This window comes from Pleuronectes platessa, chromosome 11, assembly GCF_947347685.1.
Source record: "Pleuronectes platessa chromosome 11, fPlePla1.1, whole genome shotgun sequence".
NCBI lineage: Eukaryota > Metazoa > Chordata > Actinopteri > Pleuronectiformes > Pleuronectidae > Pleuronectes > Pleuronectes platessa.
The window spans coordinates 7048588-7065272 of record NC_070636.1 but is presented as its reverse complement, the minus strand read 5'-3'; the positions used below and the strand labels follow the sequence as shown (position 1 = coordinate 7065272).

The following is a 16685-nucleotide window of genomic DNA, read 5'->3' as shown; positions in this document are numbered from 1 at the left end:
AAAGAGCTTTAGATGATGACAAATTCTCTGGAGGGTTACTCAGAGTTGAAGATACAATCACCACAAACCACTCACTCTGACTCAGGGCTTGTATTTATTCTTTTTTTTTCTTTTTCTTTCTGGCTTCCTCATCTCAATCTGTCATAAAGGACTTGTTTCTGGTTAACTGACTTGCAGCCACACCTGGTAACTCACTCCCGTCGTCAGCATTCCTTTCCCTGAGAAAAAGATTGTCATGCCAAACCACCCTACCCTGGAGCATGGCCAAGAGAGAGAGAGAGAGAGAGAGAGAGAGAGAGAGGGAGAGAGAGAGAGAGAGAGAGAGAGAGAGAGAGAGAGAGAGCCTCATTGCTCGGCTGGCCAATTGCTGTAGAGAGATCGGAGGGAACGCAGCCAATCACAAGTGGGGTCAGTCGTTGGTTGAGATTGCAATGAAAGAGAGAAACCGACCCAGAACCGGAGAGAAACAGAGGAGCACTAATCATGTCTTCTAACTAACTCCCTACATACTAACCATGTTCTCCGGGAAACCAGCGGCCCACTGCTCCGAAATGTGGAGCAGGCGAAAATACGGGAGGCGGGTTTTGATATTGTGACACAGGAATGGTTGTCAGTTTATTGCCTTCATGGCTGACCTGCACATGCCCAGTGTAACGGCTCGTATGCCAGGGACGAGGGGGTAGCGCGGGGGTGAGGGGAACATATCTGGTCCGTCAGTCCGATTCCCGGGGCCCTGTCCGCCTTCACGGGAAGATTACACGCAACACAATCTGAAACGAGAACGTGCTGAACTCAAATCCCCGACCGCTGCTCGCAAACACGACCGTCCTCTGGTTCCTATTAGAGCTCATTGCTTCCATACTTCCGCCTCAGAGAGAAATAAAGATTCCGAACCCCCCAGCGGTCGAGTCGCAGCTCACTGGTATCAAAGGAGGAAGGCTTCAGTTTGATCCTCTCCCTCCCAAAAAAGGGAAAGAACGGACAGAGGAGGGTACAGAACACGGAGTGTCCTTTGACCAGGAAGTGCATACAAATTGACCCTGTGATGAGGGTGTGTTTAGTATAAGCAAACACTAATTATGGTCCGGGCAGACAGTGTGGCAGTCTGGGGCTACTGAACTTCCAGCGCTGATCTACTGTAGTGTCAACAACACTGATTAAATCAGCTCACATGGTCCTAACAGACCCGCTCTAACAGTTTATTCAGAAAGCTGTGCCACCGGTCTGAACCTGGCGTATCTGTGCGTTTATCATAAACTCCCACAAAGGGACTTTCTGACAGGCGTCGCTCCTCCAGGATGGAGATAAAGGACAGAGAGGGCGTCCGGGAACGAGGAAGCTTCCTGCGACTCGTCTTATCGGAGGCAGAGTTTCCCTTTTTCTGTCCCTCCTTCCTTTCTGTAAGTTAAAACAGGAGTCAACAGACGTAAGCCGGGCGAACATTACCTCACCCCCCCGTGTTTGATTTAGTGCAGATGTGAAACGGAGCGAGGCAGGATCGTTCTTTTTTTTTTGGTAACGTCGGAGAAGGCCCACGTTTAGGGCAGCCACTGTGTTTACATAGTTTTACCTCTGTCTCTCTCTCCCTCGCTCCCTCATTCTCTCATCCACGGTGCCTCCATATTACCCACCTCCCCACCCCTCCATACTCTTTTGTCTCCCTCTCAAAGGGGCACTGTTTCACCTCTCCTCCATGGACTTTCACTGACCTGTTTTTCTTTCCCTTTTTATTACTCCACTCATTGGCCTTTTGTGGCACCCCCCCCTCCCCTCCCTCCCCTCCCTCCACCACCCTCCATCAGCCGCATATGAGTAACATTTGCGTTGCTCTGTGAGTCGAGCTGCAGAAGTCATTCCTATCTGAAACCCGGGTAGCGCGAGTCATTAAGACTCAAGTGGAAAATCAGACAAAGAATTATATATTTGTGTTGCGAGCTGACACGATTTAACGAGCAGCTAATTAAAATAAATCAATAGCACTGCGGCATGCTCACTCTCTGTCTGTCTCGCTTTCCTCCGTCTTATTCTCTGTCAGCACCAAGAGGCAGAATACTGCAGCGTGGAGCACAATGCTATTCAAGTGATGCTTTTACCTTTAAGATCAGGCTTCAACTACTGGCCGTGCATTATGATGAATATGTCAACGAGTCAAGGGATACAAATATAGGCCAACAACAAAAGAACCAAAGATAGATATTATCTCCCTCTATTTACCCTCCCATCTAACACCTTCTCCCCTCTTCCCCCTGTCCAGTGAGGGCATGTCACCCCTGGGCCTTGCAGTCCAGCAGCCTGACCCCTGCATGGCGGGCTGTGCGGCCCCAGCTGCTGACTGTCCGTCAAACACCTCCAGAGCAGCGTTGGGCCAGGAAGACCACGTTTGTTGCCCCTTTGATCCGGCAAGCAGCAGCTGCTGCTCCACACAGCAGCACTTTGTTCCTCTGTCTCCTCACCACACTCTGTCCTACGGCACAAACACACTGACTCCAGTGCAGGAGTGGGACGGAGAGAAGAGAGGAGAGTAGAAATGTGGAGGGGGTTGGGGGGCATCACAAGAAAGAATAAGAAAAAATTGCCCGTTTTTTTGCCTCCCTACAACATCAACAAGCACTGACAACGGCAGTGGGGGTTTTCTTGGCCCCGACGCAGCCTTCAGACGTCTCCTCCTTAACGCTTCGCCCTCCCTTCTCCTCATAAGAGATATGATAGTTATTGTTCAAATCAGCCCAGGTGAATGGAATGGACCGAGGCCAAGCCTGCCCCAGGCGTCAACACACCTGTATGAAAGAGACCTTATTGTAGCAACCCAGCAAGGCTAACCTGCCCTAGCTCTACCTGTTTTCCGATGTTAGAGGGAGGGTGGAATCATCTCTTCTTTCTCTTTCTCCTTCTCCCAGACAGTCCCTTAATATATCCCTTCATTATCCTCCCTTTTCCTCAGAGGCCGGCATCCTCGCCCTGGAATGCCTTACTTACACTGTTATGTTTTGAATTTCACCACTCAAACGGGGGGGGTGATTGACGGAAAGAGAGGATCCACATCTCTCGTGTCTCACTCTTGCACCACCTCCCTCAAGATAACACTTTATTAATGGGCATAGGAGCACGAAAGGTAATCTCTGCCTGCCCAGGAGCTGAGGGACCAGCGGCTGTGTTCTCTGCTGCTTTGAAGAGAATCTGAAAACATCCAGCACATGTCAATATTAGCCTCCGTCAAAGGTTCCAGCGCACAGCCTGTGACACAGGTCGTCTACGCCGGAAGGTAACGCTCGCTCCTCATGAGCCGGCTTCCCACCTTTTGGGTGGGTGAGGCCCTTCTGCTTTCATGCAGGGCCAGCGAGCTGCAGAAGAGAGACACACACTGGCAGGCTGGCACACACACGGATACTCCAACAGCACACGGAAGGAGAGAGGGAGAGAATGAAAGAAAGCTATGATTCCGGCAATATCACTTCCCCGGCCTACCCATCAGCCCTCCTGAGAGGACATGGTGTGCTCACAAGATCTCGCCCCATTTTCTCAGTTTTGATGAGTGCCACCCCTATTGCCCAGATTCCCTTTCTTCCCACAATGCCAGGCCTGTTGGGCTCCTTTGTGTGTCCCTGCAGGGAGCGCAGGTATAATCTGTTTCCAGCCCCTTGCTCTCTGCCATCAGACAAACGTGTGACTTCTTTAGCCTCTCTTGTCTCTCCTCCACACTATCTTCCCATCTCCATTTCTTTCACCCTCTCTTTGTCTCTTGCTCCATCGTCTTCTGCTCCCTTTCATTCTCAACCCCTTTTTTTCCTCCCTGCCTGGTAATCGAGTGAGAGATTCCGCGACTCTGTGACTCCCCCTTATTGTCAGATATCAAACAGGGCGGCTTTGTGGATTACCAGGGGAAGCTGATAATGACATGATAGAGGCGTGATATTTCAAACAAAATCGAGTGTCAATTGCCTGCACCGTCTAGGCAACACAAGTGTCTGCGATGCGGCAGCCAGGCAGGAAATAAGGCCAATCTAGTTCCTTTGCTTCATATCAAACGTCTCTCTTCTGCCTCCTTTATAGGACTATAATGGGTTCGGCTCAAAGAGAAGAAGAGGGGGCCTATCAAGAGGGGCTTCAGCAGTTACATCCTTATGCAACACACAGCCATGCTTGGGTACACTTCTGAGCACGCCAGCGCTGTGCATGTACACACACACACACTGGCAGACTCGTGAACTTATGATACTTAATCTCAAATGCATTACTGGGAGAAGTCAAAAAAGTAGATCCGATGGGAGGTTGAGGAGGATATGTGCCCCCATTTCACCACCCTACCCCCCAAAATATATACACACACGCACATGCTCTCTCTGCTCTTACCACTTACTCTTTTCCCCCTCCTCCTCCTCCTCCTCCCTCTCTCTGCTGTACTAGTAACCGTGAATGTAGGGCAGTGAAAATGCACAGCAATTAAAAAGTGACACCTAAACCAGGTGGATAGACTGTCTGGATTCTCTAATGCCGGAGTTTAGCTGCCGCTGCACTTGAGGAGCCAGACGATTGAGGAGTGAGAGACTTTGTGTGTGTGTGTGTCTTTGAGTGTGTGTGTGTGTGTGTGTCGGTTGTGAAAGGGATTCTCCGCCCCACTGGGATGTCATCATCTTCCCACCATTGTGTCTCTGGCGTGTGAGCGAGTGTTTCCACCAGACACGTTTTCCGTGATGTGTCTGAGTGAGCGCGTTCGCGTCCGACGGGTTCCGGTGACCAGGAGAGGCACCGGTCAAACGCTGCGAGCTCAAAACCCGCCTCCCCCATGTTGAATAATTAATCCCGGTTTCAATTGCACGTAATTGCTTTGACATACATAAGGGTGAGCGCACAGGCAAACAAACAAGAATGCTCGGGCACGGTCAAAGGCAGAGTTTAGGGTGAAAGAAGCCCAGCAGCCGGCTGCTGGTATAAATAGCTGTTGTTTGTGGAGGGGAATGCTGGCAGAAGCTGCAGTGACACCGTGGAGCGACCACAGGGACTGGGATGTGCCTGGTGGCCTGAAGCGAGCCCTGCGCCTCTCAGATCAGCTCCCCCCCCGCTGACTGAGCTCAGCTTTGATTGGCTTCCTTCAAAAGTGACAGCCTGAGACGAATAAAACAAATCTCTATACGTCTTACTAAAAAGCCAAATTCAATTCAGCCAACACTGCAGAGAATGGTCCCTGAAATCGAGCCTGTGAACAGTCACGAGTGATTCCTCCTACCAAGAGTCTCCCACTTACCCAGAAATACTCATGACCCCATTGTCAAAGATGCCTTCATTTCCCCAGGTTAGAGGATTAAGAAGATTATGAAAAAAAACAAGTTGTGAAATAATATCTGGCTTCAATTCAGAGACAAACTTTTTATCAAATGGCAGATATTAGCAGTTTTTTCCCTCACCTCTGACTGTACCTTTGGAGGAAGCTGAAGAAAAGTCTCCCATACAGTATAACAAGAGGATGATAGAGCAGATATGTCTTCGGGGGGCTACAGGCAGACACCCTCCACCCCCACCAGGGAACAGACATTCCCACCGCCCTTCCTCCTCTATACTGCACATGCTCACACAGACTCCCAATTGAAACATCATCATCGGTAATGGGAGGAATAAATATTCATAAGGCCTGGAAGAGAAAACCCTAGATTAGGGTAATATACTCCTCATTGTTCTCCTCCTTCCTTTCTCCCTGTATCTCTGCATCTTGTTATGCATGTAATAGCGTTGGCTAATGGCGACTAATTCCTTCAGCTACCTCTGATAACTTCATCAACGTGCGTGTGCATGCGTGTGTGTGCGGCTCCATCTCATTTCTCACCTCTCCTGAATTGCAAATTAGCAGGTTTGTAATATTTGCAAGATTTTGGGGCAACGTTCCAATTAAGATTTTTTTAAATTTTTTGGGGGGTTTCTTTTTGCGGCGACGGTCATGTGACGCCATCCCTCCCTTATTTTTTTATTTCCTGCTTGGCAACCAGTCGACTGATATCACATCCATAACAGGACTGAACTGGGGCAGAGCATGGCTTAAACAAACAAAGGGCTATATTGATTTATAGGGTCTTCCATGATGGGCTTATTGGCCTGCACCTCAAAGCCACAGAGGGCACCGGGCCATGAATCACAGCTTCAGGAAACACACACACACACACACACACAACAGGTAAGGATAATACATTGGGGCATTGTCGGGGATGTGATTACAACTCTCTCCCAGTCACAGCCAGAAACAGTCACTTTCATTGTGTCTTAAAGGAGGGAGAGAGAGAGAGAGAGAGGGGGGGGGGGGGTGTTCCTCTGAATGTGACATCGCACAAAGCAAAGATGGAACAGCACGTTTATTTACTCGCCGCGTTACCGTGGATCCACGCAGACGGGGATAGAGGGAATGCAAAGTGTGAAAGGGGAAGGTAAAGAAAAACAAGAGAGCGAGAGAAAAGAAGAGCGAGAGAACGAGCATGTCTGGACAGAGAGAGAAAATACCTTGTGGAGGTTCATGGAGTTTAAAGAGCTCAGCGAAAGAAGGAGCTCCTGTCCTCTCTTGCTCCAACACACACACACACACACACACACACACACACACACACACACACATACACACACACACCCTCGAGGCCATTCTGTTACACCTGGTCACCTTTATCCCTTTAACCCCCCCACCCCACCCAACACACACACACATTCTCTCACCCGTCCTTCTAAACACATGCACACAAACACATTCATAACATCCAGCCGTCCAAAACACATCAGCCCACAGAGCAGCACCCTGTGGCTAACACGCAGCTCCTGTGGCTATCTCCCTCAGCAGATAAAAACTAATTATTCCAAATCTGCTCTGTCAGGTTGTCTGATCCTCTGGGGCCTCCGTTTAAATATCTCTCTCTCTCTCTCTCTCTCTCTCTTTCTCTGTCTCTGTCTCTCTCTCAGTCATAAGCCGCAAAAAGACCAAGAATCTGTCCCAACCGACCTCCAGAGTCAAAAACACAAACAGAGTGCGTCACCAAAGAGACATACAGCCCCGTAGCAGCTGGAGCAGTTGGTGTTCTCTGTAAATAAAAAAGACTGGCCGTTCCAAACATCTACAAGAACGTTAGTGAGACATTTTTATTTAAACACATGGATCAAATGCCCAGATCAAACCCCTCTCCGCTTTGAACAACTTTGAAAAAAATCACCCAAAAATGCATGACCTCATCATCAGGCGCACAGTCCACAGCACTCATGCACCTATTCAGAGGCCTGGTCCCTGTGTTGGCGCTGGCCCTTGGCACCCATGTCAGGCTTTAGAGCTAAATAGCAGGGCCAATATCCCAGGCTTTCCAGCTGCACGCCCTGAAAAGCCCACGGAGAAACCATTCGTCCCAATGAGCTCTAAAGGCAAATGGAAGCTCATAAACAGAGACTTGACTGTATAGACTTTGCATTTTATCTTTCTGCAGTTTCCCCCTTTTATGGGCCAGGGACCCCTGTAACTGGGGTGGTGGGTGGGGGGGAGAAAGGAGGGATGAGCAAGATGGGAGGACTGCAGGGAGAGGGGGGGGAGAGAGAGAGAGAGGATGACAGTAAGGATGATAAGAAAGAAGGCTGAGGCGGAAAGAGCAGAGGAATAAGAATGAGGTACAGGTTGGGAGAATGAGACGGAGGAGAAGCGGGGGTCACAAATCTTGCTGCTATTCTAGAACGTGACACCTCCGCTCGTTTGCGGCTGCTCATTAACAAACAATACTGCTGTGAAATTGGTTTAATGACAAAGTAATAAAATTGCTATTCTGCTCACAGATGGCCTCAGGCACAGGGAGATTCTGGCAGGCTTACTGTGGCTGCCCGCGTGCATTAAGCTGCGTGTTCGTGAAAAAAACCCCAGCATCCTACACTTTCTTTCTCACTATCACCGACCTTCTTCTTTTCTTTTTTAAGTTCTCTTTCTCTCCCTGCAAATGAAATAAATTAACCTACTTTCCTCCCTTTCTATTCTCCTTGAATTCTCCCTCTCGCACGTTCTCACCCTCTCGCGCTCCCTCCGAGCCCCCCCCCCACACTATCCCCCCCCCCCCCCCATCTCTGTGTCTCTCACCAGTTCTCACCCCGCGTACAGAAATTACCATCTTAAAATAAAAAAAAAAGGGAGGCTCGCCCACGCAAAAGCAGCCCGACTTCATTTCAAACGCGGAGCCCTTGTTATTAAACGACCCACCAATAAAAACCAAGCCGTTGAGGAATAAAAGAGCCAAAAGGAGCAGAGAAGTACAAAGACCTCCCTCCTCCCATCTCTCTCTCTCCATCGCTCTCTAATGCCTTCCCTGTAATGCCTCTTTCAGCTCTTTGCCTCTCTATCTCGCCTCGTCTGGCTTCGTTCTCCTCGCATGCCGTCTTTCGCTGGGAGAATTCCACAGCCTTGGAGAGTCTTGCGCTTGTAATCGGAAAACAAGTAGGAAAAAAATTAAAATTCATTTTTGTGCACGATCGCCCGGCAGTGCCAGTTTAATGAAAAGCACCACCTGTTTTTCATAACTCACAGCCCCACACAGAGGTGGGCACTCAACGGCTGAATGGCCACGGTGGGTGTCCGTGCCATGCTATGACCCAATGTGCCCCAAGTGCCCGATAAAGTGGGAGTGGGCCCGCCGAGCGTTTCCACCAGGCCCGTGTATTCAAACACAGCACATACAGAGTGAGTGCACACATAAACACTGTGGCGCCCATTAGCATCAGCTGTTTAAGGCTCCCATGGCCTCTCCTGTGAGTACAGCACGGGTCTCGATTGCACCGTGAACAGGAATTTGGACCGGTAACAACTGCCGAACAAAATGAAAAAACAAAATGAAACCTACTACAACAGGGCATCTCTCCCTCTGCCAATAATGGAAATATGCTTTTTCCCCTTCCAAATGTGCTTCTCCCTCCAAAAGAGATAAAATTGGATTATTATTACGCCATCGAGAAAGCAGCCAGATCAAATGAACTTAGCGGGCAGGGGGTGTTGGAAGGGGGGCTGGCACTTGGGATCTGACAACAGAGTCAATTCGGCTAATTAACTGCCAATTAGCGGTCCCTAAATGAGAGGGATCATGATGCCTGTGTTGGCAGCGCCCTCGTAGTCTCTCTCTCCCCGTCAGACGCACATATACACTCGTGCATGCACACACAGATACACACACACACAGCCGCAACCTCTCCACACTCCAGCTGTATATTTAGAAAGCCAGGGGCATAAGATGGCCACAGCCGGGAGTCCCTGGTTGCAGCCAAAAAAAGGCTCGACATTTCCATCTGGGTCAAAGTTAGACAGATAACCAGCAACTTCAGTCAACAAGCCCACCAGAGGAAGAGAGGGGGAAGTATAGGAGCAATAGGCAGTGAACTAGAGGAGAGTAAGGAGAGGGGGGGGGAACCTCAGTAGCCTCTATGTGAGATTCATAGGACTTAAATACTTTTAAAGAATGTGGAAAGAAAAGGGGCTGCTTGGCCGGTTTCATAGCTTTATGTTACATTTGGAAAATATTAGTTATTATTTTGCATTTCATAATGGATTCGCCCGCCAAACCAGAGGATCATAAAAAAAATCATAAAAAATCATAAAAGCCAGTGTTTCTGAGTGTCTCCCTGGACCGAGAGCGAGGCCTGGAAAACGCTTTGCTAAGTGGAGGAGCCAGTTTGGTTTTAGTTTTAATTTATTCTCAGACAAACAAATGGGCTTCACTATTAATAATAATAACAATAATTCACATCTGAGCCTGATGTTAAGATCCCGGAGAAAAGATCATATGAATGTGAAAGGGGAGAGAATATGCTTGGTAGTTTGACTCAGTTAAGCTGTTCGACAACAGTCGAAAAAGTCATGTGGGTATAATAAGTGATGAATAATAATTGTTTTTCATATCAACATCTGTTCTTTGTGTCCTGGCAGCTCAGATTTATGAATTTTCTTCAGTTTTATCAGTATTCACTCTGCACAGAAATGTATTTAGGGCACGTGGATGCTAGTTCTCATATATACTAACATTCTAGCGCTTTGGACATCTTATGATCTTCTAATGAGTCTCTAGTCTCTACATAATAGGCTTAAATATCCAAAACCCTGATGTAAACATAAACGCATGGTGCGACTCTCTATTATTAGTGGAGTTTGTCCTTTCCGTTGAGAGGGATTCTCAAAAGAGAGATAAAACCAACACAATCAGCGCGCCGTGCCCTGCCCTGCATGGCTGGAGAGATTGAGCCTTTTTCATCTCGTCAGTGGGCACAGGCCGCTTGGCGCCGTCGTCTGGCGGATATCCTTCTCTTATCATGTGACCTGTGATCCGACAGGGGGCAAAGGTTGCCTGCGATCCGCCCTTGTGTCTTAATAACTCACTCATTGTATTCCTTTCTGCCGCTAATTAGAGCCTCTCTCCTGCGTGCGCGTGCATGTGTGTGTCTTTGTGTGTGTGTGTGTGTGTGCGTGTATTGCCCCCTGGGCTGCAGGGAGGAGGCAGAGGAGTAAAAATAGAGTGTGGCTTAGTGCCCTCTTTATTGTTATTAGTGCTCCAGTGGCACAGCAGTCAGTCATCAGAGATGCCAAGAACTGACATGTTCGCTCTCCGACTTGCTAGGCCTCGCTCGCTCTCCCTCTCTCTCTCTCTCTTTCTCTCTCTCTCTCTCTCTCTCTCTCTGCCATGGAAATGACCAACTGGCTGCCTGCGAGATGAGGGAATAATGAGGGGACGATTTCCTTCCTTTTTTTAGATGCCGTTTCTCTCAGTCATCTGTCATCGGCGTCATCTCTCAGGCCCGTGTAATAACCCTGCGTGCATGCTCATGTGTGTGTATGTGCCGCTGTGGTAAATAACAGCAGGACGGCTGGTGTGAGTGTGTGTTTATGGCGGTGAGCGAGGGCACGTCGTGCTGGGCCTGACGCTGAGACATGAAATGATTCGGTCAGGCCCCATTTAGCCCAGACTGATAGCAGGACACCAGGAGCTGCTGATACAGAGGAATAAACTGCTAGATACTGTAAACGCTCTCCTCGTGGACACAGACGCCTCGGGTCTGCGCCGTTTCACCTACTCCGCTATCCCAGAGTGCCGAGCGTGACACGGCCCTCACCTCTCCGCGCAATCTTAAACAAATGCAATTACGCGTCGGACCACTCCCCAATTCGGCTAGCATGACGCCGGCTGTCTCAAATGTGAGCAGAGCAAACATGCTACCAACTAATGGTCAACTAATGGTGTCCTGACACACTGTACACACACAACATCCCCGTACCTACCGAGAGAGCCGCGTGTCCCATTAGTAATAATGTGCATGGCGTGCACATACACACACAGAGCCCACTATTAACAGGATAATCAAGTCCTTCTCTTCATCCGCTCAACACCAGCCCGGTGCCGGCGTGGACTTTAACCTTTTCCTTTGTACCTTATTAACATCAGGCGGCTAATGGGGTGTGGGCTACAAACAGGTGAGGCCGCTCATGATACAGATATCGGAGCAGACAGAGTGTCTCCTGTTGGAATCAGACAAAAGGGCTTTAAACTACAGTGCTACAGGGTTTTATGTGTTGTGTGTGTGTGTACAGGTGAGCTGCAGGTGAAGGGAGTCGCCGGTTTGGGGCGATTGGTTCGGGGAGTTGCGACGGGGCAGGAGGGGAAGAGGCGAGCGGGATGCACTGTCTATTGACCGTCACACAGAGCGCCCTTGTGCCCTCGCTGCGCCGCGATTGTGCCGGCGGACAAAGCCCTGATTCAGCTCATCCCTTTCCCCGAGGGAGAGCTCTGGAAACCGAAGACGGCGGCCATCCCCTCCTGTTCCCCCCCCCCCCCACACACACACACACACACACACTCATCCTCTGCCTCTGTCTCTCCCTCCCTCTCTGTCTCTATCTCTCTCTCTCTTTCTGTCCCTCTCTCCGGCCGGTAACGTGGCAGCAGCCATGCATCAAAGAGAACGACAGAACAATGCAAGGGGCCAGTCAGGAATTTGACGAGCTTTTTTATTTTTTCTTTCTTCTTCGGGCATTTCGTTCGGCTGAGTTCTGTCATAACCTGGCCGGACCGTCTCAGGGACCAGAAACCAAAGAGCGAATCAAAGAGACGTGTAATTGTAACTTCGGCCTCCTCCCTGTTCCTCATCGGCACCTCACTGTGAAACAGCCAATGGGACGGCAGCATCCTCCCGGCACCCAGACTGCACCAGAGATAGACCGGCGCAGTCTGAGCCTCTCTAATGACTTTATTTGTGCAAATCGATTCCTGGTGTGTTTTTGTAAACACAGCTGGAGTAACGTTAATACAGCGGCTAAGTGCCCACCTACTAGTTGTGCACGTGCATATGTGTGTGTGTGTGTGTGTCTGTGTGTGAAGACCAGGGGTTCACGAGGACGTTGCTCCTGTGCGAAATTCTTTCAGACCTCTTTATAAATGGATCTGAGGCATTTCAGTGCCAGGGTTTGGATTTCACGGCCTCTGGGAAGGCACGGACTCTTCCTACATCTATCTCTGTCTGTCTCTACGTCTCTGTCAATTTCTCCCTCGCTCCCTCTCTCTCTCCTCCCAGGTTAGCCGACTATTTCTGCATTAATCACCATGACACAGGCAAGGCAACTCAATTTTCTGCTCCTGTAGGTAAGGTGCGTGGCGTCCCGAAACGGCGGCACGAGGCATGAAACAGGCAAGCGGGGGCTAATCTTTGGTTACTGGTGTAATTGAAATGCTATCCACACTGTAGGGTGCATTAAAGTCTGATAACAGCGGTTCCTGTGGCCAATTTAAGTAGCTTGACTTCCCTTGGCTGGAAGGGAATAAAGCGAAGGGGGTGAGAGAGTAAGGGAGTAAGGGAGAAAGGGAGAGAGAGAGAGAGTGAGTGAGAGTGTATGTCAGGATGGAGGTGGGGGGAGATGAGGGGTGGCGGGCGGGCGGGCGGGCGGGGGGGTGGCTGATAGATAAGGCCGAGGCTAATTCTCCAGGCATGTTTCTCATTGTGATCCAGGAAAAATGAGGAGAAAAAAAATGAATCACGGAACCAAAAAATCAATTGACCCTCGGGTGGCTTGTCAGGCTGCGCGTCTGATAAACCTAAAAGCTTCGTTAATGTCGGCCTGCCTGTACCCAACAGATAGAGCACTTTGTAAATGAACCCGCTTTGATAAATATATTAAGGAAAGCTGTGAATAAAAGGCCCAGACTTGTCATTTGTAAATAGAACCCCCCGCTACATGGAATTAGAATGATAAAATGGGGTTCCATATAATTAAGTTTGTGTAAGACCTGAAATCCGTGCAAATACCTTCCCCGAATTTTGAAAGGAAGCTGTCAGTTCAATTAATCTGAACATCACCCTGAGAATGTACTGAGCAAAATTAAGCTGGAGATAAAACCTGGGCTAGTATTTTGATAAGTAATTCCTGTATCATTTCTTTGCTTCTGTGATCATTTTATTTAATCCACCACCCCCAGTTATGTGCTAAGCCATCTACAAAGGCCCTGCTGGCCAGGCCACCAAAACCTTAATCCACCATATTGCTTGTGCAAAAAAAAAACGAGGGAGGGGGTGGAAAGGCAGGTTTTGCCTTTTGTGGGGGCACCAGTGGCAGTACCAGTGCTAGGTATGATTCTGGATGAAGGGGCGGGATGGGTGTGGGGGCTACAGGGCTATGATCTCTCTACCTTAAATATCTCCCACTGAATAACATGTGCGTGAAACCGCCACTGACTTAGCCGTAAAAACACTTTGCCGATAACACCGGAACATCCTGGTAGCTTAAATATAATAATGTCACAAAGGTTGTCGGTGTGTACGTCTGCGCGTGCACCCCCGTGTGTGTGTGTGTGTCTGTACGCGATTGGGGAGGGCTGTACATAAACGGTTTTCACACTTTAGGAGCATTAGCGGTCTTAGCTGGTGGGGAGAGGGCGGCGGAGGCTTTTGAGAATGAAAGGCAGAGCGATGCTGGTGGCGGAGATAGGGCGAGGAGGAAATCTTGACTCACCAGTTGTTTACTTGTAAGATGGTGAGGCCTGTGTCTTGGGCTAGCTGCTTCTTCTGCTCTTCAGAGGGGTACGGGTGCTGCAGGAGCAAACACACACAGAGAGAGAGAGACAAACATGAGCATCAGCCTCTGACACACAGATTAACATAAATATTCACGCGTGTGAGCACATGTAAAGGAGAGAAGCTGTGGAGAAGGAAACACATGCTCCCAGTCCCTATCTGTTGCCTCTTACTGTATACCATGCATTCAGTATGTTCCTGTGCTTGTTGCGTTGTGTAACCCAAGACTGCACCTTTCCCGTGACCTCCACCCAACCCTGCCCCTCCTTTTGTGTAGCATACACATTCGCGGCATACACGTGTCCACCCCCACACACACACACACACTCAGAGAGAGAGAGAGAGAGAGAGAGCGAGAGAGTTCCATGTAAAACCTGTCAGAGCTGGCCAAACAAGTTTGTCAAAACTGTCAACTGTGATAACCCCCATTACCTGACCCGGCCCCGCCCACACACAAACAACATTCAGTGTGCACATCCAAGTTAGGCACCTTGCACAAAGAATAAAATCACACTTCCAAGTACACACACACACACACACACGCATAAACACAAACAACATCAGACCTGTGCACTTACACACACGCGCACAGATACTATGGTGTCTGAGAATCCTTTTATAATGCCTGGCCACAGAATGAGTGGGTGCAGATTTGCAGTGAATACATTTATCTTTCCCTGAATGTCTGACATGTATCCCGGTGGCGGCTCTTTCATCGAGAGCAGCTGAATACAGACTAATGCTGGGAGAACAAAATGCTGTGAAATCTCCTCCACATGCCTGGATCCTTTTTTTTTTTTTTTTTACCTGAAAATGTAATTCTGCGACCAGAGCTGCAATGATACTATTTGTGTCAGGTCCAATCTGGAGAACGCGAGCTGATATAAATGGCAGACCTTGGGCTGCCTCGCTCCCCCTGGGCCTGCTATGAAGCATGACAAAACAACAGTGATCGCTGGTGACAGATGTCTTTAAGGGCCAGATTAGGAGTCGGGGCGCACGCAAACAAAACAAATGAGACACTGTGTGTTTCCTTCAGCCGCTGTAGACGGAGAGCATGCATGCACAGAGCTACACACACACACACACATATATATATATATACAAGCATGTGCAAACAGAAATGCAAATATTCACAGACGTGACACCTGCAAATCCCCGAACAAGAATTCCTTTTAAATTGCCACATCTGAATGCTGCTGTTTTTAGCTGCTCTCTTTAGGCTCCATTAACGTACATTCTTCGCCTTAAAGCAAAATACCTTTAACCTCGGAGCTCATCCCCTGTTTGGAACCTGCTTTCTTCCTCCACGTGAACCGAGGGAGCACATTTCACAGAGCCGGTAATGGCCGCTTGCCTCGTTCTAATTCAATTCAATTTTAACTCGAAATGATAACAGTTGCTCGAGAACTATTTCCTCATTTGCTGCGGAAATAATTGATGTAATTGAGGTCTCATATCAGCAGAGAGGAGGAGGAGGAGGAGGATTTGCTCCTTCCAGGTACTGTCTGAATGTGGCCTGTTTTAATTAAAGGTGAGATGAAGAAAAAACGGTTCGAGGAATGTGCTCAATTAATAACAAACAAGGCTGACATTGGACAAATAATGAGTCCCCGGCTGCGGAGAGGGATTAATCTGATTTGTACTTGTGTACGTATAGTCCCTTTTAATATGCTAAAATCATTAACAAAGGAAAGATGATAATGCCACAGAAATACATTTTTTGATTGCCAGGCGCTGACATTTCCTTGGCTGGCAGAGACGGAGCAGTATCTAAGTTACCGTGCTTGTGTCTCCGAGCGTGCACGTACAGTACGAGTGTGTGCGTGAGATACACACGTCTACATCCTCATGTGCATGTGCGCTCGTCTTCGTCGGTTCTGGACAACAACATGTAATAAGAGGGCAACCTCCTTTTCCCTCCCCCCCTTACACTCCTGGGCTTTCTTTGGGTTTTCACATTGGCTTTGACCTCGGCCGCGATGAAAACATGCTTCGCAAACACACAGTACACAAACATCCCTCCCACTCTTTTTTTTTTTTTTTTTTAATACACACACACACTACGCAAACGTAAGCACAGAAACGGCCATAGAGGAAGATGATGTGCGATGGAGGTGTCGGGAGAGGAGCACCCTAGATTGGAAATGGGAGTGGGTCATTTACATTGTATTAAGGCTTCCTCAGCCTCTCAGGCCCGGGCCCGGTCATCAATCGCCTCCTGTCAGCCACAGCGAGCTCTCTAGCCCGGTGATAAATACGCCAGCCAGCGGCGCAGCGCGTCCAGCAGCCACGGCGTAATGAATGGTTTGAACAAACAAGAAAGATGTCTCATCAAGGAGAGTGGGGACGTTAAAGCCCCTCGCGCACACAAAACCCCTGAGTAAGGAGATTTACTCTGACCACATAGACACGACACACAAAAAAGAAAAAAATCCTATTTAGTTCTACTCATACCCGACTCAGCCCTCACTCATTCCCAGACTCCTTGGCTCATTGTGTCAGGCTCGCCCCCACAGAACATTAAGTCCATGCATTTGCACGTACAGTATGACCCACACACACACACAAACACACACACACACAAGCATATACAATCCATACAATATGTTTTTATGTACCATTTCCTTATCCTCTGTTCATCTGTC

At 48.9% G+C, this 16685-nt stretch overlaps 1 protein-coding gene across 5 annotated transcripts in view; it reads right to left on the bottom strand.

Moving 5' to 3' along the window:
• The window catches only part of meis2a (Meis homeobox 2a), an 81209-nt gene that overhangs the window by 11531 nt on the left and 52993 nt on the right, over positions 1–16685 (bottom strand). For all 5 annotated transcript variants that reach the window (XM_053435030.1, XM_053435031.1, XM_053435033.1 and 2 more), the window contains exon 9: positions 13976–14052. In XM_053435030.1, the coding sequence (XP_053291005.1) occupies positions 13976–14052 (77 nt within the window). The remainder of the gene's footprint in view (positions 1–13975; positions 14053–16685) is intronic.